Source organism: Scomber scombrus, chromosome 6, assembly GCF_963691925.1.
Source record: "Scomber scombrus chromosome 6, fScoSco1.1, whole genome shotgun sequence".
NCBI classification, from domain to species: domain Eukaryota; kingdom Metazoa; phylum Chordata; class Actinopteri; order Scombriformes; family Scombridae; genus Scomber; species Scomber scombrus.
The window spans coordinates 8,753,034-8,778,721 of NC_084975.1; the positions used below are offsets into that span (position 1 = coordinate 8,753,034).

At 38.3% G+C, this 25,688-nt stretch overlaps 1 protein-coding gene and 1 long non-coding RNA gene across 4 annotated transcripts in view; both read left to right on the forward strand.

The window, feature by feature from the left end:
- The first annotated feature begins 435 nt into the window (after positions 1–435).
- On the forward strand, positions 436–12,839 carry hmg20a (high mobility group 20A). Of its 3 annotated transcripts, XM_062421409.1 has the most exons (9): positions 436–506; positions 4,189–4,278; positions 4,426–4,635; positions 7,482–7,614; positions 8,188–8,225; positions 9,686–9,761; positions 10,068–10,283; positions 11,880–12,012; positions 12,292–12,839. In XM_062421409.1, exons 2-9 carry the CDS (start codon positions 4,213–4,215, stop codon positions 12,293–12,295), a joined length of 876 nt encoding a protein of 291 aa, XP_062277393.1. In that variant the 5' UTR covers positions 436–506; positions 4,189–4,212; the 3' UTR covers positions 12,296–12,839. The 3 variants fall into 3 exon arrangements, with proteins under 3 accessions (XP_062277393.1, XP_062277394.1, XP_062277395.1); XM_062421410.1 differs by lacking the exon at positions 12,292–12,839 and having other exon boundaries at positions 11,880–12,016; XM_062421411.1 differs by lacking the exons at positions 11,880–12,012; positions 12,292–12,839 and adding an exon at positions 10,378–11,853.
- Positions 12,840–19,322: 6,483 nt separating this feature from the next.
- Positions 19,323–25,688, forward strand: part of LOC133982291 (uncharacterized) — a 73,543-nt gene continuing 67,177 nt past the window's right edge. Inside the window, exon 1 of the long non-coding RNA XR_009925319.1 lies at positions 19,323–19,407. This is a non-coding gene — a long non-coding RNA (uncharacterized LOC133982291). The remainder of the gene's footprint in view (positions 19,408–25,688) is intronic.

Consider the following 25,688-nt stretch of genomic DNA (forward strand, 5'->3'; position numbering starts at 1 on the left):
ATTGAAAGCACATCTGAAGGAGATCTTTTAATATCCAGTAGCCTATGAACAGGAGGAATGAATACAGCAAGGACAACACTCTTTCATAGCCTATAAGCACCTGCCAGAAAAATTGTGAACCTATCCTTTAATTAGTTTTTTTGGTGTTGATTATCATTGACCTTTGACAAAGACATGATAGCCTATAGTATTTGTGTTTATAAAAATACTGTTTTTGGTCTGTACCCATATGAGCTCTATTAGAGATTTATTAAAATTACAAAGGAAAAGTTAACATTTTTCTGGCCTTTGTTTATCTCTTTAAATGTTGGGAGATTGTGCGATCAAATATGTCTTCTTCATTATATCAAACAACACACATAATAAGGAGAAATGACCTGAACAGTACAGGTAGAGGGAGACATGCCTATCTATGTGCTGTGAGTCTATGCATGTGGCTGCTCGTATTGTTTTGATTAAGAAAACAATCATTTGGACAGGTACAGCTACGGATTACAGTATATAAGGTTAGTTCGACTGCATGCTTATTGCAATGTGCATATTAAACATGTCAGATAATGTTTGCAATCAAGCATTTTGGTGTGCAGGCGTTCATTAGCGGACTGCTGTTAGCATTAGTGCTAATCTAGCGTTAGCAGCACGGCTAGCTGTTAGCAGACCTTTTGTTTCTTTGATACTGTAAAGTTCAGTTTATCTTCCGAGTTTCAAGGTTGACATTAGTCACAGTGATTGCCAAACATTCAGCATCAGCACAGCAATAGTTTACAGCTTAGATGAACACCGTAGTTGATTAATCTCAGCTGCTAAGGTTGATGTTAGCTTGTCTGAGTTAGCTAACATAATAACGGAGCTGGCTGCTCGGTCTGAATGAATCCTGTCATCATCTCACTAATAATCAATTAAAATATGTATTTCTGGACTATTTCTGGATCATAATACACTTGAACATATTGGCCACAGCGTTTGTTTGCATTAAGGTAGCGTAATGTTGACATTATGGGTAAGTTAGCCGATACTTTCAACATGCAGTAACCTTAATTAGTGCAAGGTGCTTCAAATAAGCGTAAATTCAACTAATATATAACCTTAAATTATAATATAGTGATGCGTTGTGGTGTTTTAATGTAATATCAGCTATTTCCAGGATTGAAAAGGTTATTGTAGAAATGTAATAGGTTACAGATTACTATTTACTCTATTTAAAATGTAATAAGTAATGTAAGTGTTTAATCAAAATAAACTAACTTATTACTTTTTGATTACTTTTCTAGTTTTCTAATGAATGTTTTTCAGCTGTTAGGATAAGTGTTCCTATTAAACCCACCAAAATCTAAGTAAAGGTGTTTTTCATGGATACTGACATGATTTATAAGAGAGATCACTTCTTATAAAGGAAGATTTATCTCTCATTTGAAAATGTATTCATTAGTTCATGTAGATTTATTTACAACATGTAAAACAAATATTGTTTTCAAAGAATTAAAAACAGCAATATATGTATATTCGGTAACATGTTAAATATTAAACAATAAGGGAAAACCCTCCTGAGCAAAATCTTAAAGGTCTGACTTCAGATCTAACCCCCTTTGTAATCATCAACATTTTCATAAGTAACTGTAATTTAATTACACATTTTTTTCTCAGTAACTGTAACAGATTACAGTTACATTTATTTAGTAATTAAATTATGTAACTATTGATTGTTAAATAAAGAAATACTCTAATCTTTGGCCTTTGGTCCCCTTGTTCAAGTTCAAGTTTTTGCCTCACAAAAAAGGCTAACTCCTTTTTTGTGAGGCAAAAACTTGAACTACAGAAGTCATATATCATTTAAATATAACTTTAAAAAGTTGTGTTTAAAAATATGTGTCCAACTCGTAAAGAGGGAAATGATCACAAACACATCACATCACAATCTGGCACACTGTAACATTATATTGTTCCACAAAATATCAATATTTGTAGGATTGTAAACGTTTTTATTTTGTTAGGTAAGTTTCATATCCACAAAGCCAACATATCAAAGACAACCCAATAATTTATATATAAAAGAAACGTTTATATCTTATCAAAATCTATTAGACTGCTTTAATTAAGGATGCCTGGGACTTATACCTTTACTTTTTTATGTATTTATTTTTCTTTATTTCTATTAAAATTATTATATCTTATTCATATTTTTTAATTAATCCTTTATTTATGAACTGGAATGACTGGTTGCTTGTATATTCATTGTTCAATCAGGATAAAATCCCAAGTAAATTATTATTGAGTCTTGCATTATGGAGTCTCATCCAGCAGAGGACACTGCAGCTGTACTGAACTGTCTGAAAGCAGAGCAGGAGGAGGAACATGATTTTTATGTTGTTTTTTCTTCTTTTCATGGTTTCTTTTTTGTTATTACTTAAGACTGAGTATTTTGCCCTTCTACCTGCAAGTTTCTTTTGCTGAATATGTGACACATTATGGATGAAAGTACTGTGCTTCAGTACAGTTCAGATGTACTTGCACTTTACTTGAGTATTTCCAATTTAGGCTAGTTTACACTTTTCATTTTGCACATTTAAGAGGGGAATATTGTACCTTCTACTCCACTACATTTATTTGACATTCTTAGTTCCTTTTTAGATAAAGATTTTACGCAATGAATAATACAAAAAGCTTTTAAAATAAAAACACATTATTAATGATGAGACCAGTGGTTACAACTTTTTTTGGTTTTTGACGTCTTATAAAAAGCAGTGTGTAGTCAGGCTCACATTTCAGATGTCTATGAGTTGTTAACAACTCCACCAAATAGTGATTTTTCCCTCTATACTTGTCACATGGTTTCATTTCAATAAATGTTCAAATGATCCAATATTTCAACACATTTCAGATTTGTGTATCAGAACTTAGTTTTTTCTTTTTTCCTCTCCCATTAATCATCTCATGGCCCTTCAGATTTATCTCATGACCCTTTGGAGGGGCCTGACCCCTAGGTTGGGAACCACTGGACTAAACTAGATAACTGTATATAAAGTAGTTGAAAGTAGCTCCACCTCCAGCAGCTACAACAGTAACATGCTGCTTATTTTTACATTGCTTGTATTGGTACTTTTACTAAAGTAAAGGATTTGACTACATCTTTGACAACTGTATGCGCCACTATCAGCATTTCTGAGGAAGTGGGATGTGGCATCACAGAAATATTTGAAAAAACACCTTAACTGTCTGCTTTTAGAGGGGAATTTCCCTTTTTATTCTCTTTCCAAATGGGATAGTTGTGGTGAATTGACTAATTCCTCTGAGACTTTTCCCACAGTATTTAGTGGCAGGGGGGCAGAAACCACATCCAGGATACTGTAGCTCACTTCCCACGCAGTAATTCAGAAGAGGTCAAAGGTTAAAACACAATCATATTGTTATTATTTTCAGAGCTCAACCTTACCCACAAGTACTCTGAGTCAGTATACTGTTTAATTAGATATTCCGTCAATTATTTTGTTTTGTTTATTAGCATAAGTGACCTAATGGGTTTTTTTTCTCCATTTGGTTTCAAGAATCAAACTCATTTTTATCCAAAGCTAGAATTTAACAGTAGTTTTTGATTAAAGAATCTCTTTAAAACTTAGTGAAACTTAACTTTGACTCCATTTTAGCATGTAGGCGTTCTCTTATCTCTAATTACGAAGCAGTACCAAAGCACTTATTTCCTCCTGTTGAAAATGGGAGCGTCTGAGGAGTGAGCGCAAGTGTGTTTTTTCAATCACTTGCTGAGTAATGATTGATAGCGGTAAGACATTTCTATTAGAGGAAATGTGGCTGGCCAAGAGGGGTTTCAGAGCCAAGTTTAGGAGGAGATCGGTGGAGGAAATAAAAAACAGAAAAAGGCGATACTGCTGTTGAAGGAACAGTCTGCTTTGGTTTTCCTGACTGGGCAGCATCCATGGTGACAATGCCTACAAACGTCAGTCCGACCATGTCCCAAAACCCTTTGAACCTGCCATCGTTGGGCAGCAATAAGTGTCCCGATTTTGTGTACCCAGCTACTCCAGGCCTTACTGTAACATTGGCCTTTCCAGATCATATACATGTACATTAGGTCTGTAGCTTAAGTTTTTATTTGTCCAATTTTTAAAAAATTAAGCTTTGCTGTGCTGGTATTAGATGTTTCCAATTCTAACATCTCCCTCTGTCATCCTCCAGATCTCTCGTGTAGATTTAGAAGTCATGGACGAGCAGACGGGATCTCCTGCAGCCAATCCCGACAACGACAGCCAGAGAAATGGAGATGAGGTAAGAGGTGAACACACGGCTATCACATGGCATATTTTCCAGTTTTTCCCCTGCAATTCAAAATCCAAGAACGCCTCATCAGCGTATATCACGGGCGATTGCTACCCGAATTTTCAGAACGTGTCTGTTTTTCTTATCTGTATTCAGAAGCCTCGACGTGGCAGCTGGCCCAAGGGGAGGAAGAGGAAGAAGCCAATGAAGGACAGCAACGCACCCAAAGCCCCCTTAACGGGTTACGTCCGCTTCATGAATGACAGACGGGAGCAGCTACGGGCAGAGCGTCCAGACGTACCGTTCCCAGAGATTACGAGGATGCTGGGCAACGAGTGGAGCAAGCTGCCCCCAGAGGGGAAGCAGGTCAGTGAAAAAGTTGCGGAAAGGATACTGAGAATATGATCTAGAAGAAATGTGGCAGAGTCTCAGAATTCTTTCCTTTCAATTCATATGTTGTAAGATTGCATCTAAAATGCATAAAATGAGCACAGCTTTGTGTTGCAATAGTAAATAACCATTACGATTCTTTTGAAAAAGTGGGAGAAAATAAATAGACCAGAGGCAGCAGCAGCCAGCAGCAAAACCTATTTAGGTTTTTGAGTAACAAGATGGTGGATTTTTAATTGTCATTACTTTTGGCTTTCAGTAATTGCAGCAATCGTGCCCCAAAGGACTGGACTGAACTAGTCAGCCAAGTGGCACCAATTTCCCCGTAACAGATTTAACCAGAGACATTTATCAGAGTTTTCACTGTGCACAAGAGCAATGTAGGGAAATCCCTTAATAAAAATCTATAATAACATTAAACACCATAAACAATACTATTTTCCAAAGTTGTGATGGCATCAGCAAAGTGTTAAACAAACCAGGACATTACTGTTAGCAGCAGATGATGAGCTCCTTTATGTAAATGTTGTAGTGTATCTAAAGCAGCCTGGAGAACCTCTGCATGTTTTCTTTATAAGAAGAATTATAAATAATTGTTCACTTTAAAGATGTCTTCATTCTGATTCTTGACAGGTTGGAACTTAATTATATCAGTTTCCCTGTAAAATATCAGTTTTTCACAGCATTAGTAATGAAGGTAGTGATTGTATTTTGGCTGAGTAAACGTATCTAATAACAGCCAAAAACAGACTTCAGTATCACACCTTTTACTATACAGCGTAATATATGCAGAACATTCAAAGATGTCAAAGGTGTAACTTTCACATTCAAACCACATGAGACGTGAGAAATACGCCTGTAGATCTTGTCACACCTAAACTATGTTTCGTTCGGCCAAGATCTAAATACAGAGGACAAGTGACAAAAAAACAAATAAGAACAGATCAAAACCATGATACAAAAGAACGAAGCAGGACTGGAAAAAACTTCTTTTAACACTGAGCACTGAGTCGAAAAAGTTTCACTTGAAGGAATCGGTTGTTGAGGAATAGATGTTCTTTAGCTCCGTCACACAAGGAGAAAACATGGGCGATCTGGACAATGAGAAGCTAATAATTCTGGTGCAAAAACACGCAGAATTATTCAATAAAAGCTTGAAATCCTACTGAGATATCACAAGAAAAGTTGAAACATTTGCAATAGAATATAAAAAAAAGTTGCATTTTGTAGATACATATATTACTAGAATAATTACATAAAATAATAGACCTGAAAGTATTTTATTTAATATGTTTTATTCCATTCATTGTAAACAATATAACATCATATACAGCATCTTATTGCCATGCATGTTTTGTTTTGCTGTCCAGCCAGTCCATCACACTGTTAATTCATTTTTCACATGCCGTCCAGAAGGTGTTGTCCGTCCCGACCATCTGCCTGAATCCAGTCCATGTGAAGGCAGCTTTAGTTCGGTGGCTGTTTGACATCTCGTACAGCTTGTGTTGCTGTAGTTTGATGACCCCTTGCATTGTTTCCCACATATGCCCTGAATAATGTGGGACAATGTCAGTCATGTACTGTCACATTTTAATAAAGAAAAAAACAAAATTGCAGTTATATTCAGGTAGAGATATCTGAGTTTCAGGAAACACTCGGATGCCCTTTTAAAATGATCCTAGACAGGGTAACCTGAATCATAATCAGCTTTTACTAGTTTTAATGTTGTATTTTATCATTATAGCACACATGCTAGTCAGAAAATGTCATAGTTATGTTATGACACGGAACCTTTGTTAACTGCAAACTAATATATAGTTGATTTGACTGTGCAGTGCCCAACTTGTACATAAAAATGAAAGTCTGTTACATTCAAGTCCTGCCACTGAGTTTACACAATGGTGATTAAGCCTATCACTGCCAGGTAAATCTCTCAGTATATTTCACAGTATACAGATGAGTTGTACAGAGTTGTATCAGTGCTGACATTCCCACGCTAGCCAGACAAACTTATACTGCGGATGCTCTGTGGGTATGCAGCTCTTCCAGACTTTCCAAATGTCATCGCACTGAATGGATTATTTTGCTGGAGTTGCGTGATGTTAAAAACAATTAATCCACCGTTTTGCAGCCACAACTGTAGCAATAAAGTTGGCTATGGCAGTGCTTATAATGTTAGCCGGGGTCAACTGTTTTGTTGTAATTACTCTCACTGCCAGAAGGGGGATAAAACAGTCCCACACTCCAGCTTCGACATGATTTCAGCCTGAATGTTTTCCACTTTCAGGTAAAGGTGAATTCCTCAGGTACAGCTGCTAAAGTATTTATAATATAGTTTGAGCAAAGTTAGAACTCACAGATTTCGCATCTATCTTTTCAAAGAAGTTTTGAGAAGTCTGAACACGTTTTGTTAGTAAACACGAAGGTGGGATAGAGTTCAGGTAACTTGGCTGCTTATTTGCACCATGTTGTTGTCTTCCACAGAGTTGAAAGCAGAGTCAGACTTCTCACTACCCTGAGACAAGTTGTTAGCGTGAAAGCATTTTTAGTAGCTTTTCTTCTAATTCCTAAACTAATTACATTAATATATTACAAGCCTTGTATGAATGTAGGTTATTAATATTGCAAATTACAGATTTTTGTCAATTGAAATGAGGATCCTCCTAAACTAATCCTGATTAGGAATAATCACTCCCACTCATTGTATCATCTCACCCACAATCCCCCCCTCCATCCTGTTTCACCAAATCTCATTTTCCTCTTTTTTTTTTTTTTGTATTAATCTTTCCCTCTCTCCTCACCTTTCCTTGTTCTCTCGGCAGCGATACCTGGACGAGGCGGAGCGAGACAAGGAGCGCTACATGCGGGAGCTGGAAAAGTACCAGAAGACAGAGGCCTACAAACATTTCACCAGAAAGGTCCAAGAGAAGCAGAAGGGCAAGCGACACAGGGGAGGTGAGATCTGGTTAGAAAAGCAGTTCGATGGCAAGCTAGCAACAGTCACTGCAACGGTTTGGAAATTATTCTCGACTCGGGTTACTCACCCAAAAAATGTTTATGCACATTCAGCATAAAAATATATTTGATTATTTAGTGTAAGATAATTCATCATTTGCTTTGCGTATTCAAAGGAAATGTGGAAAGGACAGGAATACTGACTTTGGATTAGGTAGGGTTATAAATTAAAGCTAAACTAAAGGCCAAAGAGCTGTCTCTTTGCTCACACAACACATGGTCTACATTATCTGTCCCTATTTTGTTACTGTGGATAAATGTCGGTTTAAATTTTATAAATGTTGACAGCATAAACAAAAAAATATAAGAAATCTGCCCATCCTGAAGATGATGTTCTGACTCATTTCAGTTGATTCATAGTATCTTCTATAGTAGAGTGCAGAGGTGGGATTTTTTTCCCCCTTATTACTTTCATTCATTCTGTCAGTTCACAATGTAGTAAAAAGCCCGCTGTGCTATGGGAAACATGAATCATCTGCTGTCCTCTTTCTTTATTCTTTCTTTCCTCTCCAGATGTTGGGCACCAGGTAGCGAATGAGGCTCTTCACGAGGTTTGTAACTCTTTCCTTTCCTCTCTTGTACATTCACAATCACTTTCCTCGAGAAGAAAATATATTTAATTGAGCGAATAAATCCTCGTCTGACTGTCAAAATGTAATAGATATTTACCCCGCAATCTCTTTCAAGGGAAGAAAAGCACAAGGTCCCATGAGGATGACTTGATTCATTAAGTTCAGATGGAAATCATTTAGCAGCAGCAGCTCAAATAAAGGGTAAAGGAGCAATGCAACAGAGTATACGTACAGATAACAGTGATAATACACAGCAGCACTGCATTCAGCATTGTTGCAACTGTAGAAACTGTTTGTGCAGCACATCCTTATGTTGAGTAGAATAAATTAATGAAATTATTTAAAATCCTTCTAATTATATCTTTTAGAGTGTAAAAAACGACTAAATATTATCTCTGGTTATGTCACAAGTGAATCACCCTTTACTTTGTTTCATTACCATGTATAATTTGTGCTAATGTAACATTTTGTGTTGGCTTTCTTCAGCTTTCACTAAAACAACGTTCTTGCTGCATTGATGAGAACTAGGTCATCAAATACACCTAGATTCATATGGTTGATGTAGAAGAATGGCAACAGAGGCTACGAACTAAGATTATTTCAAAAATTAAAATGAGTTCAAATGACAGTGTCCTCAATATATGTGTGAAAAACTGTCAAATACTCCACTGGACCTTTGCGACCGGTAAAAACTCTCACCAATTTCAATGATTTGCCTTTGTGTAATCATGGTGAGAGTTTGTGTTTGCCGTTTTCTCACAGAGGAACCTAAATCTGTTGCGTTTGCCCTCCTCTTGTGCTTATTGTTGCATCACTAAAGCTGAGTTAATCCGCTTTGGTGCTGTGTTTGTGTCTGTGATCCAAACACTTGGCTTTTACCAAAGTGTGTAATTCATTTTTATTAAGTTCTGCATGTAATTAAGAGGTTTCCTTTGTAAGCATTTCAGCATGCTCTGAAGGGTTACAGCCAAGGTGACTTTATTGGAAACAGCATTCCTCTGGGGAACACCAGTGTTTGCCCCTTTCAGATTTCAAAGGACGAGAATCAGCATAAATTTCATTATGTTAGGAAAGGAGGATGGGAGATGCATGCTTTCATAGGAGGGGATATAGAAGTGAAACCTGCTCTGTATCTTGTGCTGCTATCGTGAAGCACATTTTTATTGCAAATATATTGCAACCCATTTCAGAGCCTTTGATATCTTAGCAGCACCGCTGATGAAATTACTTCTACCTCCTCATTCCTTAAACTGTATCACTGTATTTCCCCCGCGGCCAGGTATGAAATCAATTAACCAGCCACCCACAGCCCGGCTAGAGAAATGACCGCCTCTCCCTCTCTCTCTCTCTCTCTCTCTCTGTCAGTCTGTGTGGCCAAATGTTTTCACTCTTGAGCTTATCTCTCTTCTCACTGTTCCTCTGTCTCTGGCCTCCATTAGAAGGATGCAGAGGGGAAGGACAGAACTGTGTTTGACATCCCAATCTTCACAGAAGAGTTTCTCAACCACAGCAAAGGTAAAAAGCCTGAGTGCGGCCGCCTGTCTGTGCTGTGACTTTTTTAAAACCTCCATTTATTTAAGTGTTTCAAAACATTCCTTTGCTACCTCAAGAGAACTTTGTTTATAGTGCTCTGTCATCCTAAAATAGTTCCACAGTCCACCAAACTTTTAAAGAACTCACATCTCTGAGCGGATTAAAATTGCATGACAGCACCAACTGCTCTATCCCATTGTATCTCATCTCTGGACTTCTGCTCTGATCTGCATTTGTTTCTGGTTCTCTGTGTGTTTGTGTTTTTTTTTTTCTCGTATTCCTCAACAGCACGTGAGGCCGAGATGCGGCAGCTGCGTAAGACCAACATGGAGTACGAGGAGCGCAACGCAGCCCTGCAAAAGCACGTGGAGAGTATGCGTGGGGCGGTGGAGCGGCTGGAAGGCGACGTGATGCAAGAGAGGGGACGCAACGGGCTCCTCCACCAACACCTGGAGACCCTGCGTCAAGCGCTCACCTCCAGCTTCAGTTCTGTACCTCTGCCAGGTGAGAACCAGTATCGCTTCGTTCAGTGGTCACCCCAGTCCCAGACATAAACTCCACATAATAAGTTTGTTTTTCCTTTGTCAAATTTTTTTAGGCAGTTTTCATCTCCCAAGGTCATTCCACTTGCCTCCATTTTATGTGAGGAAAACTCTTGATTTTCATCTTTATTGGATCAAAGTGAAACAACCTTTTGATTCGTTCTGTTTTTGTATTTTATTTCTTTAATTAAAATAAGATAAATGACTCCACACTATCCTGGATGACTTATTAATATGGGCATTTCTGCAACCTCCTAAGTTTGTTAGATATTTTGCCGATAAAGACTTCCTGTCTCATCCATTACGACAGTTTAGACTGGGACCATCAGTTTTGGGGAACTTAAATAAAAAGGAAATTAAATTAAAAAGGATTTTATTATTTTAAATCAACACACTACTGTGTTTAAAAATAAAATGTCTTTTCTTTTATATCTGACAGTATGCGTGGAGCTTTTGGGCCAAAGTTTCTGATACTGATCGATGCACATGATAAACTGGTATTGATCTGATACCTCACACCAGTAATCCATGCCAGGACACAAACATAAATACTAGGCTGTAGGCTGTTAGAGGCTACAGAGTTACAGTTAAAGTTGGTGTGACATAAATATTGTTGCTGTGTTCAAACACCTACAATATATTTTCTGTGCTTTGAACTCCAACGTCTTCTCTTCCTGAATCCCCATAAATTAAACTGCTTGCTGTTCTTTTTAGGGACCGCCCAGGTAAATCAAGCCTTGAACCCACATTCATTTTAACATGTTTATCGTTTAAATTAAAGGAATGTGGTCCTACTTTGTTCCCACTTGTTTAATCCACATACAGAACCTGTGCTGAGCTCACACCTACTGATTTTCTCCTGCATATTTCTCTCACACCTATTTAAATGCCTCGCTCAGACAGCAGAGACACACACTGCAAACAACACAAATTGGCATAATTTCATAAAAGCTTGATGATGAAAGATGATTGCAAAATCCAGTGAGACCTTGCCTCAGGGAAACTGTCAGTTTCTGTTTAGAGTCAACATATAAGTAACATCAAAGCTTTTTTTCCGAGTGTAATCATGTTTACTTCTGATTTCAGACGATTGCTCATTCTCTTCTCGTAATTGTGCCATTTCAGTTAATTAACTAAAATTGACAACCTGGGACATGCTCTGTTTTTTGCTCAGAGCAATAACATCAGTGGTGATGAGGCTGGTGTTTTTGTGCTTGCTTCATTTTCTTTCTGATCTCAGGGGTTAAAGTTCTCTGGCACCGTGCCAGATTTCAGAGCAGTTTAAATTCATACAATACTTAATTTAGTACATGGTACACAGCTTTTCAGGCTCACAAATCTTTCTTGATTTAATCCCTGTGATCTGTTTTCATTGATTTTAGCCTGTGGTGCTCAGCAGATACTTTGCTAAAAGTAAGAGATATTGTCAGCTGCAACCTAATGATGGTGTCTACCCCGATTTGAGTGACATAAAATCGAATTTTTGTTAGCTTAGGAACATTTTGTGTTTTATGACAAATACGGGGGATAACACACACACACACTTGTTGTCCCACAGGCAGCGGAGAGATGCCTTGTCTTGATACCATTGACTCCTACATGAAGAAGCTCCACAGCATCATTGTCAGTAATCCCCAAGAAAGCGAGAATCTCATCAACACTGTGAGAGATGTGGTCAACCGTCTGGACAGGTAAGAGCTTCTTTTGTAAGAAAGGTTACATGTAATGACTTTTCATTATTGTTTAATCTAGTGTTTTATTTTTGATTAGTTGTCTAGTCAATAAAATGTCAACAATAAAAAAGTTCATCATTAATTAAATTTGGCAAAACAGTCGTACATCTATTCATTATCTATTCTGGAGTTGCTAATTGGTTCAGAGCCACTACAATGTTTTTATGTCTCAGCTGACAAAAGTAACATTACTGCCAGTCACAATATGAGCATGTCTTTTGCTTTCTTTTGCTCTAGATAATTGGACAAAGTCCCACATTTCTGATGGATGAAGATTCACAGTGACACACAGGTGACATCATTTCCAAGTTGATGCCTGATGACTCCTCTTCCTGTCGATCTGTCATCCCAAATTATTTTAAAACATCTTTTATTACTCTGCTAAGCTAAGGTTGGCATAGGTGAAGGTGATGTAGCGTCTCATATTTATTTATTGGGTTGTTTTTTTTACACTTTTGAGTTAACACTTTATCGATATAGCAGTAGTTTGTTTTATAAAACAATTGGATGACAGAACCTGAAACATGAAACATTTCCTGCCACTCTTTGCTTTTGTTCTGTTTTCACCGTCTATTTCTAGCAAATGCTTCCACAACGATATCTAAACTATTGTCCAACATGTGTCTGATCAAAGAGAAATGTGTCTGTGAGTTTGTATTTATCTTATACACCAAGATATATCGCTGAGCAGATTTTCTTTTTTTAATGCCCTTTTGGAAAAAAATGTGCCATTTCTTTTTTTTCTTTCTGTGTGTAAAAAGTGTTTGTGTTTTCAATAAACTTATTTACATCATGTGAGGAGTGAGTCACTTTGATTGGTTTATGACATGCTAAGATTATACTTACATTGAAATGAAAATGAAAGTTAGACCTGGTACCATAATGTCATAGTTTTATGGCTTTGTCTCATTCAAAAAGTCAGTTACATAACAGCCACTATCAGGTGTTAATATCAAAGCAGCTAGTTGTATTATTGACAAACTAAATGCAGCATTTTCAGTTTGTATTACATCATACTAGGAATGAATTATTTTCCAACGGCTTAGTTTAAATCTACATCAAATACAAATATGCTGCTAATTGTAACTTTTGAATTCTGCCTGGTTAGTGCCAAAGCTTATTTACTTGCAGCATACAGTAGATGTGGAGTCAAACAGATTTGGTCTGGTTAAGTTAATTGAGCGGCTCTACTGTAATTTACTGTAATCTAGAGAAATTACTTTGCACTCAGCAGCTCATTTCTCAGCCACTGAGCTGTACACAGCTTTGGGGAAACAATAACTCACTGTATCATGTTTGAAGGTTTCCCCTCACATAGCCATATTAGACCAGAGGAAAATGAATAGGGAACAAAATGACCATGAAAGTCTCTGAAATAGATCCTTTGAAATAAATCATATTTTTTACTATGATTCACTTGGAGATTTAAAATGAATGCTCCCATTTGCCAATTAGCTTGGATATGAAGTATCGCATTGCTAATATAGTACTGTATTTGTTTTTGACTTGACATTATGAGCCCTTCCTGTTTCCATTCGCTGATGGCCATTTCCTCTTTGCCAGCTGAGACTTCCTGTCCACAATGGCCACATGTGTCATGGTATAATATCCAACAATGGGCAACAATATCCATAACAGATGATCTGTTCCCACAGGAGAGTATGTTGGTGCATACAGTGAACTAATAATATTACATGCTCTTACTTTTACATTATACTGAATGTGCGAATGTGGCAGAATCCATGTTTCTGTGTTGCATGCACATTGCAAAACCACAGCATGTCCCTCTGTCATGTGACACAGTGAAGAGGACTTTGACAATTTACAGGTCATTATGAAAGTATCGACATTTACAACCTGAATGCTGTCTGAATTTGATCAAATGCCAACTTGTTTCAGATGTAATGCCAGTTGGTAGACAAAGGGACAACATGAGCCATAGAGTTGTAGTAGTTTTTGTACACACAATGTATTTTAACAAGACAAAGTGTCTATAGCTATGGAAACAGCTCTATGAGGCTATACTTTGGCACAGCAGTGCTTTGGTTCACAATGTCACTGTTGAACATGTTAATGTTGTGGTTAGGTAATGTTTACTGTGGTCACCATCTTAGTTTAGTGTGTTTAGTGTGCTAACATTTTCTAATTAGCACAATAGTTAAAGTATAGCTGAGGTTGATTGTGTCATTTGTTTGCAGATATTTAGCCATAAACCAAATTGTACAAATGAAAAATTTTGATGTGATGATCTCACCGGATGAAAAGATAGGGAAAATTCGTTCTGAGTGTCTTCATCAAACGTCATAGTAATCCATCTAATAGCTGTAAAGATATTTCATTCATTCAAAACCACAAATATGATTACCAAGGTGGCGACGGGGGGTGGGGGGACCATCCAAATTTTGCTGGGACAGTTCACAATGAAATTAGAAACATCAACCGCAGAAAAAGTCAGGGGATCATCCTCTGGAGACTGAAAAATATTATGGCAATCCATCCAATAGTTGTTGAGATATTTCCATTGCACCAAAGTGGAGGACTGACTGCAAGACCATCAACCCTCCCTAAATCCATGAAGCTACTTTAGCTTGGCTAAAAATATTTCTCAAAATATTGAGAAATACTAGCTAGGGAAATATGCTAGATGTACTATGGGACATAAACTACTTCCATAGAAGCTCTGTGTCCAGTGAGACACTCACTACCTTATTAGAGTTGTTTACCTTTTCACTTTTGGGATCATCTTTCACATATGTGCTGCTTGGTGTGTGCAGTAGGCACCAACGCTCATTTGTATAATGAGCTTAGCTACAGCCTTTATTTTGCTTTGATGTTGGCCCAAGGCTGTAAAAAACATCGTGGAAAAGCTTGTGTGTGTATGTGCGCGTGTGTGTGAGTTTGGTGGGGGGGTCGGCTATAATGGTGCAGAGTAATGTATCATACCTCAATTTTTAAGTCCAGATCCTGACCCGTTTCACTTCACTCCATACACACAATCTGTACTGATATCAGATAAAAAGGAAAAACCTATAAATCTATTTTAAGACATGACAGCGTTGCTGAAACAGAGAAACTGTATGACTGTGATTTCCCACCTCGTGCCCTCTTCTCGCCACACCATCACACCCAGTCTTTGTCCTCAGAAAGAAACACCCACTGAAATACAAACAGCTTCTTCCTCCTTATTTGGGCTATGTCTGCATCCTTGGCCTGCTTCCTGCCCCTGGAGTGGCGGGGTTGACATTAGGAGAGAGGAGCCAGCTCCAGCAGAGAGCCACAGATCCTGGACCGGAGGGGGGAGGGAGTGACTCAGAGGAGAGAGGATGAGTCAGGCGCCATGTGCTGATTGAGCTTTCAATGGTTTCAGTGTCCTGAATGGTTTCTGTTAGCTCAAACTATAACAGTTGAAATGAGCTACCTTTTGTTAGATTATTCAGGCATGGTCAAACAGCTGACAATGTTGCCTTGCCTAATCTTTGTGGGCCAATAAACATTTATGGAAGTCCTTTTCATCAACAACAGTGATTGATTTTTAAATATGTTTTCTGATGGCACAAACCCCCCTCCTATTTAATCAATAGTATTCAGTTATGTGAGTCACTGCTGAAGGTCACTGTTGACCTCAGTTTCTGGGGTTGAAAATGACTATTTGCAACCTTTTTTAGGGACATATTTAAAATTCTGTAATTTAGCCATACATTTTCGCATGTAGGCATCAGGTTAAAGCTCCTCTTTGTGCATAGCATATTCCATTATTCAACACCTGCTACCTTCATGACCTATTCTAAATAATAGGTTCTGTAAGTATCTGTTCAAAAATCAGAAACAGATTCAGTGGGATAGTTTTTATGATGCACTGTTGACTCTCCTGACCGAACAGGACATTAAGATCAGATATGAGTCAGCCGCAGAACAGCTTTGCTGCAGCTGTTGTCTTGCTCAAGGATACTTCAGCAGGGCAGATGCTTGTGGTAATATGGGCTTGAACCCATGTCTTCATTAAGTATGGTTTAAGCCTGTAAGTTGCTGGCCCAGTGGCAGTTTTTAACATAGCTGAAGAAAATGTGTACAAATATTTGACAGGAGACAGATATCTCCTCCAGTTTGAAAATAAATGATGAAACGCTTTGAAGCTCAATCAGAGCACAGTATGTCGGCATTGCAGTGAAAAAAATATTACATAAATGTGTAGAAGAAATAACGAGGTACAGCATTGTGAGCCATGTTTGGAAATCTTTCAGTACAGTCTCAGAAGAATGCATGGCGCACTTTCATAACAGGAACATTTAATTACTACTTCAGATTTATTTAAATTCTGTTCCATCGTCAGGGACAAAGTCCTCTCAGCTGTGCTACTGACATGAGTCAGCTCAAAGTTCATTATCTCAGTTCCCGCTAACTGTCCTGCTGCACCGTCTCTCAGGGCTGAGCTCCACCTGCATTTAAGTATTTTGTGACGATATGCACTCTACTGATAAACAGTAATGGAAATTTGACATGGTGGTGGTGTGTCTTGATGTCATTTTAAGCAAGTTGCTTGTATTAATATTCTTGCATTCTTCTGAGACGTGACTTATTGTGATTATGATGCCAAAACTAATTTTGACAGAGATAGTCTTAAGGATTTCAGCTCTGTTCAGTTTTCTTCACCCAAACAAAAACTTGATTATTTTGACAAATGCTGTGACACATTTGGAGATACATGTTTTGCTTTGAACGAAACACAATCAGCATCACTCTCAAATAAATTAATGAATTGCCTTTTCTGTAGTTACTTTTACTTAGCTGACTTCACATTCATTTATTTGGAAAGGATTTGTCCATAGAGAGAAATGTGTGTGGGCACTGGACATTATATTTTTCATTGTAACTGTCAAGGGACACAGCAGATTTTTCCCCCATAAAATATTGATGATAATACTTATGTCACCAAATGTAGATCTAATAATGTGTCTGAAAAGGGAATGATGTTGATGATGATAATGATGATGATGATGAGTAGGATTTGTCTATTTGATCAAAATTGTGCCATACAGTACGTGGGAAAGCTGCAAATGAATTGCCCATTTGGGATAAATAAAGTTGTCTGAATCTGAATCTGTATTTCTCAGTGAATTGTTTCACTTGTTTTGCTTCAACTTTGCTAAAAACTTGTATTCCCACTATCTCGTTACCCTTTAACACAGAGTTTTTTTATTTCCTGCTCCTTTTTTTTTTTTTTTTTTTTTTTTTTACAATTTGTCCTGCAGCAGTGTAATAATCTCCATAGATAAGCGTGTTAATCTGATTACAGGTGAGGGATGCGGAGCAGTTGTACAAAGCACAGAAAGAAATCTCACTCCCTCTAACTCTTTATTTATTCAGCTGGAGAAACAGAGAGTTACTCTTAAAAAGGCAAAAGAGGAAAATGCGAGTCATCCTCCCTCTTCCTTGATCCATCATCCGCTCCATCTCCCCCCAGCCCTGGAAAATCCTTGGCCTTAGTGCCCAAGACCGGGGCAGGGAGGAGGAGGAGGAGAAGGAGGAGGAGGAGGAGGAGGAGGAGGAAACAATGCTTGGAATGTGCAAAAAAACTTGAGTCATTCCCACATGTCAACCTCTGGCTCAGCTCCTCCTCCTCTTCCCAGACGTTTTCTCCAAATGAACCATATGTTGCTTGTTTTACACCTAATGTTGCTGCTGTCTGAAACATACTTGCTTGCTTTATTGGACTTTTTTTTCACAAACTGGGTGTGATCGAAATCTCATATTGCTTCGTGATCAATGCCAAAACATTTATATAAAAATAAACACATCATTTGTTACATCTGCTGCCTTTGTCTTACCTAAACCAAGTGAGAAAATGGTGAAAAAAAATACAGTGACACTTCATCACTGATCTGTGTTTTTCATGTGCGTTCAGCTTTTAATTGTGATTAGGATATTTCCCACAGCACCTGAAGGCAGCAGGAGAGGAGGGGATTTCCTCTCCAGTGGTCATTAGCTTATGAGAGGCATGATGTCAGTGGGACACATTGACTGCACTCAACACTTTTCAATAACTGGAAAGTGAGCACACACACTCACCGTGGTCTATTATACAAAGGCACATTAGGAAATGGAACAAAGTCAACACGAGCCTTTAAAAAGTATTTTGAAAGTAAATATAAAAATTGAGCATCAAAGTTAATTCATGAGCATAAAAACAGGAGTAAGACAAATACACAAAAAGACAAAACAAAGCAAAAAAAACCCCCTTCAACTCAAGTTCCATTTAATGGCTTTTTCCAGAGCTTGTAGTCACATCTCTTCCTCTGCAGATGGAATTTACTTAGTTGTCATGGAGATAGCCTAATTCAAGTCATCAAGTTGCATACTTCACCTTACATGAGGTCAAACTCCGCCTGCTGAGGAAAAACCATGAGATGTGGTTGAAAGTTGCAGAAATAGCCAGTGAGTGAACCTTGGATTAGTATTTTTTTTTCATATGAAAATTAAATAATGCATAATATAATAATAAAGGTAATAGAATAATTTACATTTATGTGCAGTCAATCACATAAAATGCCTCATTTTTAATCATCCAGTTTGCAATGAAGCAGTAAAGAAGTGCATAATCATCTGGATTTCACACTCCAGGCTCTTTCTTTAGTTGTATTTTCAACCTTTTCACATATTATACTGGGAGAAAGAAGCTTAAGTTGGAGCTGCCAGGAAAGAGGGGGAAGAGGAAGGCCAGAGAGGAGGTTTATGGATATGGTGTTTGGTTTGGTTGAGAGAGAGAGAGAGAGAGAGAGAGAGAGAGAGAGAGAGATGCAGGTGGTTGGCACAACTAAGGAAGATACAGAAGACAGGAAGCGATGAATGATCTGCTGTGGCGACCCCTAACGGGAGCAGCTGGTAGAAGACGACTTTTCAACCTTTTCAACAGCTGCAGAAAATGAGGTACATAATAATACAAATTCGTATCTCATAACCCGATAGTTTTTATGTGAAATAGAGGGAAAAAAACAGCTTAATTTTGCTGGATTGGTTTTCCACACACTCTGTTTGGACTAGAGTCTATTTTGTAAATTGCGCGCTCACGCTCTTCTCCTGGCCAGCCCAGTACCCCAGTGTGCTCGCTCCCGCTGCAGGCTGGTGGAAAAAGCTGCAGCGGCTGTTTTAGTGGAGCCACGCAGAGAGAGAGAGAAAGAGAGAGAGAGAGGAGCTGTGCGCGAAAAAAAAAAACCCCACTCGCACTGGCAAAGAGTTGAGCCGTCCACACACTCGGGATTGTCGTTGTTACAGCCGAACACGACGTTGTCAAAACCGGGATTTATGGTTGTCAAGAAGTGGTTGGCACCGACGGGGGAGCTACTCTTCGTCTGAAAGGTATGGAAAAGTTCGCTAAGGGTTCCTTTCACCACCTCCACTCCCCCCCCCTCCCCAAAATTGAAAGTGTCTCAGCTACAAGTCTCGTCAGTTTTCTTCGGCTGCCAAGTTCCAGTTTGTACAGTAAGGGTATGCGTATGTGTCTTTAGCGTTTTGTTAATGTCAGATTTACGCAGTTTTAGGGATGCAAACACACGGACAGACGGAGAAGTTTGCTAGCCGTGGTTTGCTTCTCTCCACATTTGAATGATATCTGCGTAACGTCGCAAACATAGCTGCTCCTGCTGCTGTCAGAAGTTAAGAGAGAGCTAAAATACGTTCAGAAAGGAGATGCTGCTCGTGTTTTCTTTCTCTCTTTTTGTTTGGTTGAGTTTTAAAAGTTACGTTTGGCGCACACCTTGTTTTTGGAGAAGGTGTATAACAAAACGCGACGACTTCTCAGTGTTTACAAAAATGGACTAGCAGTGTTTAACTCACCGCTGCTGGACGGACAGGGGTCCTGGGACCACCAGGGGTCTTTCAGAGGGAGAAATGGCTTTATGTTAAGCGCTATTGAAAAACCGCACAAAATGTTCATGTGATAAGGTAATGAGAAAAGTATGAGTGGAAAATGTGTGTTTCACTGTTGCCAGGATCAAAATCAAAATCAGATTTTCAAGGTTATCAGTACATATAAGGATTTTGTGCTGCTGTTGTAGTGAGTAGCAGACACAACATAAACAACAAAATATCCACATTATGGAAATATAGTATAAAAAAAGAACTTGCACTAGAAGAAGCATGTAAATATATAACATATATATTGGTGAGAGGAGCAGCTACACATTACCTGCAGAAAATACATAAATTTAAGTTATATGCAACAATCCTATATACATTAATTGATTTCAACACAGTCTTATTGCTCCTAAAGGTTACTAAAACCAAAACAAAATGTATTAATTGATAATAATGGCATATTTGTAAAATAATTCTTAATTTAAACATAATCCCTCAGTACCCTTATACATGTAAATAATTGAATGGGATCATGCCGCCTTGTCCTCCTTTATCTTTAAAGACTTATAAGTGCTTTACTAACTTTAGCCATTTACACAGGACTGCATGAGTTAGCTGGTGCTTCTCATAAAAAGCCAACATTACATCAGGGATGATGCTAGTAATAAGTTCATGTTCAATGGAAGCATGTTTTAAACCGTTCTCTCTCTCTGTCTCTGTATATGTATCCTACAGTGTTAAATAACGTATACAACATACCAGAATGAGCATTGCATTCAATTATAGATAAAAACAGCTTCTCTAAGTTGCTGGTTAATTCTTACTAAAAATGGAAATAAGGCATGAAGGCTCTGACAAGTGAAGACCGAAAGTAAGTTTTAATGCAGGTGTTTAAATAAGCCAATTTATAAAAATAAAAAAAGGAGATGTGAAACATTTTTGAAGGTGTTGTTTTCACCTGTCAGTATCTGTATTCTCAGGTTAGATTCAAATCGTCAGGGGGGATTCTTGATGTGACAGGCTGCTGCTAAAGATACAAAACTAAATCAGATCTTAAAGTGCAGCAGTCAGTTAAATGATAAGGCGTTATTTTAAAAAAGTAGTTCAGAAATAACAATAAAAGTTTAGTTTTTAATGGTCTGAGCGGCTTTGGAAAATATTTAGTTTTCAGGTCAGGCGGTAGACGATAAAAAATGACATCACATTTTCCTGATGATATCTTCAGATAGCAAGTCTTGTTCCACCTACTGTCAAAAACTCAAAGACAGTTTAGGAAAAGCAGCAAGCAACCACTGAATGTTTGGCATTTTAATGACTAAAACATCATGAAAACAGCTGCCGATTAATTTTACGTCAGTTGTTCAATCACTTAATTGCCTAATCGTTTCAGTTCTAGCTGTTTGAGTTTGACAGGGAGCGGTCGAGGAGGTAACGTACACTATATACGTCAGACAGCTCGTTGCTCATCCAGCGTCATCTGGTTATCAGGCAGATGTTTCCACGGAAATCACACATGCTGGACAAACCCTGACCTCGCGGTGGGATGTCATTTGACTTGAGCTTGTGTGTTGAAAGAGTGAAAAAAAAATCATCATCATCAGACTCCAAAACCCCATTATTATCAAATCTTAGTTGCACTTCAGCTGAAATCTGCAGTATCCTTTCTTCTCCTGCATTAATAAGTATTCAACCCTCCTTTTTATGTGAAGAATGTGTTTGTGGAAGTGAAACATTCTTCAGTTTCAGTGTCAAAAGTTCAGGCTAGTGAAAGCTGAAGTGCATTACTACAGACAGCAGGCTCTTGATGAACCAGATCTTCTCTTCTATGTGTGTGTGCGACTGTAGTTGTCAGTTCTTGTTTTTACTTGCTCCCGGCTCGTGTTTTGATTACCAGTCGCGAGTTGACAGTGTCAACAAAGGCAGGCGTCTGACATTGTTACTTCTTCACCTGTTTAGAGCGGATGAGGGGGCGGCTTTGCCCAGATTTCAGATTTGGCCTGCTGATAATGGCCATGCGGATGCCTGTTCCCGTCCCCTAAAGAATGTGGAGCAAATATTTGTCGGATTATTTCCGAGATTTGTGAATCGGGAACATACCTGACATTCTTTGTGGCGAGCGACTGGAAGATAGTGATTTAGTGGTGATTTTTTATCTTTGTATGAAACAGAGGTTGCAGGATCTTTGAATGAGTCTAACATGGAGATCAGTTATAGGATATATTTCTTAATGATACGAACATTTCATGACATTTGTAAATCTCATGGCAGCTGCTCAACAGTCACTCGGCTCTGACATGTATTTTATTTGCCTTTCACCTTTTTGTTTGCCTATCACAGATGTTCCGCTGTAGTATTGATCTACGCTATTACAGCAGTGTGTTAGTAGAGATGACATAAATTACCTTTTCCATCACAAGAGGCTCTTTTTTGTGCGATAAAGGAATGTCATGGATGACTCACTGGCCTGCGGGCATATCTTGAAATGTCAGTGCAGTGAGATGTTCACAATGTGTCCTGTCACATTGTGAATTGAGATGAAAGTTGTTTCTGTTTGCCAGAAAGATCAATGACCCGGAGCTTGGGTTTATCTAGGGCTTCCCACTGTTAGTTTTTCAAATAGATACCCATACTTGCTCAGAAAGAGACTAATACCCGTCACTTGATGAAAAAACAGAAATTAGCTTGTTTTGTTCAACCAAGTCCACAATCTAAAGGTAAAGGGTACAGTCACAAATGACTAAGAAAACACTATTTTTTCTTTATCAGAGAAGTCTTAGAAAATACATGAATAATTATCAGAATTCATTTGATGCTTGAAAACTTAAACATTGTTAAAACACTTCCTCTGCACCGGTTTCGATTAATTGATTAATTAACTTTCACCCATAACAGGTGCAGCCCAGCCAGTGAATCAATATATCGCAATAGCAGTCTCTTCAACTGCAGTTAACGTGCTGGTTGTGTTTTACTTCACTCCATCACACAGACACTTTAATGTGTTGTGTTTCATGTTATTTCTGTAAGATGGAACAAATGTTTCTATTTTCCAAACACTAATTAGCTTGAAGCTTGCAGTGTGATTCTGCGGGATATTAAAGCTTCATTACGACACAACAAATCAGCTAGTTGAAAGCATTCAATACGTTCTGCCATATTTTTGGCATTGAAGCAAAGCTCGATATTGGTTAATTTGAGTGTAATAAGCCATCTGAAGACGTTTGTGTACCACTGTTGTGCTTTTCAATCTGAGCTTTTGATTTTCCTTCTTTTTAAAAACTCATTAATTTCCTTTTTCCTCAGGCATATTAGTATTTTTCAATTAAACTCTTGAATTTGTTCATGTGTGCAAACTTCAAAGTAGACTTTAATTCACAACCCTTTGACAGTAAATGGTGCAAAATCTTTCAGGAATAACACATGTAAACTTTGAATTGTGATAAGTGGAAAAAAAACATGTGTGACAGATGTAAGGGACATTTCAAACTGTAAAATGTGTGTGTATGTGTTACACAACTGATCAATATACCTCATTCATGTTTACTTTCTCGGATTAATCGTAGCCTGGGTTTAAAAGCAGTGTGTGTAATTTCAATCATGTTTGTTGTTTGATTAGAAAAAAATGAATCACAGACACAGACTTCAATGACGTAAATAACAGATAATTTCCTGGTTGACAGAGTGCATGTGTACGTGTGGGCTCTGAAACAGATCTGTGAGGGAAGTGTCATGTGACACCACGACCTTTGACCTCTCCCCTTGCCCTGAGCCAGAGCTTGAGCTAGGTAACAGGTGTGACCCAGAGGTTAAGGAGACCGCACTCGCTCACAAAGAGGAGAGCGGCCAGTTGCAAAAGAACAGTAGCGTTACTCACACCAGATGCAGATCTCATTACTGGTAGTTTTCAAATTGGATCTTTTGCGACACGCAGCCTTCATGTGATGTTTTATCCAAAATGTCTGACTCAAGCCTATGACTTCAGCATAATTTGCGGACTGTAATAACACCGCTCTGTATGGTATTATTTAATAGTAGGCCTCTCTGTTCAAGTTCATGCATCTTCCTCTTTGAAATATCTTTGAACACGGCAGTGGATCTCTGCTCACTCCAGGGCTGCTGTTCTGTAGCAGGGCCAGCGCTCGGACCCACCTGTGGAGGGGGACAAGTCAAAATAATCATTTCTTCAAGAAGATCAGAGGAGGGCCACATTCATATTTTACTTTCTGATATTCTTGGTTGGATATGAGGCAGTAAGTTGTTCATATTCAGCCCAGTATCCCACTTGCAGTTTTCCCTTGTACACATGAATAAATGATTAAATTAAGCAGAAAGGTTGCTGCTGAGAAAAACTCACATTAATTGACTGAGAATGTTGCCATTGCTTAATGATAGTTTGTTAAAATGTTTAACAAGCATTTGTGAGACTGGTGATTAAGCTAAAGATTTAAAGTTCATCATAACACCCCTACAAAACTCGATGGATTCAACCTCACAATGTTACATTGTAGTTTGGTCTTTCCAAATGTCACACTGCTTCTGATTAACAGCATTGTTCTCATTTTTTACACCATCAGGAATTTGGCCATGTAGTTTACCCTCAAACAAAACACTCCAGGTTTGAGAAGGTCAGCGGAGCCTGATAAAGTGCAGTTTGGGCTGGAAGCCACGTCTAAAAAACTTCAGCTCTGTCTGCAATCAATGCGGAGTCGGGAGCCCAGTTGCGTTTTTGTTTTGGCTCTCCGGCCTTGATGTGATTTGTGTTGGCAGCTTCAGGTCGTGGCCTATACAGAGTACATTTTGCAGCTATCAGGCAATAACATTTCACCTACCAAAAGTCAGTGCTGTGTCATCTTAGTCACCCAGGTGGGAAAATGTCAGAACAAATTAAAATCACCCACCGGACTCCAGACGTCATTCAGATGATTGGTGAAATTATTATTATTTATTCCACACTCCCAGTAGTTTATAAATGTGTTTTGATTACCAAAAGCATTTTTTAATGCAATTTAAAATCTATTTTTAATTAAAGTCTATTTCTTTATGAATGTATTTTTATATTGGACACACTACTACTATTGGGCTAGTAATCACCCGATCATATGAAGATGTTCTTGACATTTTCACTGGATTTCAGACTTGTTGCATCAGTGTCATACCAGGTTCCCACTGTCTCTGTGTAATGAGTAATTGTCATATCAGTCTTCGATCTGTGGCTCTGCAGAGGATGGTGGATGATAAAGGAGCGGATCAGAGTGACACTGGGTTCTCATGTATCACACCAGAAGGCATCCTCTCCTATCAGGGTGTTTGATCTAAGAGAGCGGGACGTTCATCAGCCTCCTTTTATATTTATTTTACTGCTTGTGTGACTGTGTGGTTGTTTGAGCTCAAGCCAATGCTGTACATATGCTCAAGTAGGCATTAAAGCAGTAAAGTGAGATAAGAGTTTTAAATAAAGCTTGGGAAAGATTTGTTTTCCTGTAGCATGCATGCATAGTATTCATATAACTAGTAACAATTCATCTACAGTGCTGCAATAATTCTCGCTACTGGGAGTCATGTTTTACTATCAGGATTTTATTCAATGTGGTCTTAAAAGACAGACATTAATTATCAGTGATTGACATAACTGATAGTCCGATGGCACAGGGCCAGAAACGGTTTATCTAGGGTAAAGTTGATTGGCCAATCAGAGTCATGGCAGATAAATAAACTGGGATCAGCTGCCAGGTGACTGACAGATAATACTCACAACAAACAAAACCACTGACCACTGAGCACTGTCA

Coding starts and splice junctions, on each gene's coding strand:
- hmg20a (XM_062421409.1), top strand. CDS start 4,213: ATGGACGAGCAGACGGGATCTCCTGCAGCCAATCCCGACAACGACAGC. Junction 4,279..4,425: donor GCCAGAGAAATGGAGATGAG/GTAAGAGGTGAA, acceptor ATCTGTATTCAG/AAGCCTCGACGTGGCAGCTG. Junction 8,226..9,685: donor CGAATGAGGCTCTTCACGAG/GTTTGTAACTCT, acceptor GGCCTCCATTAG/AAGGATGCAGAGGGGAAGGA.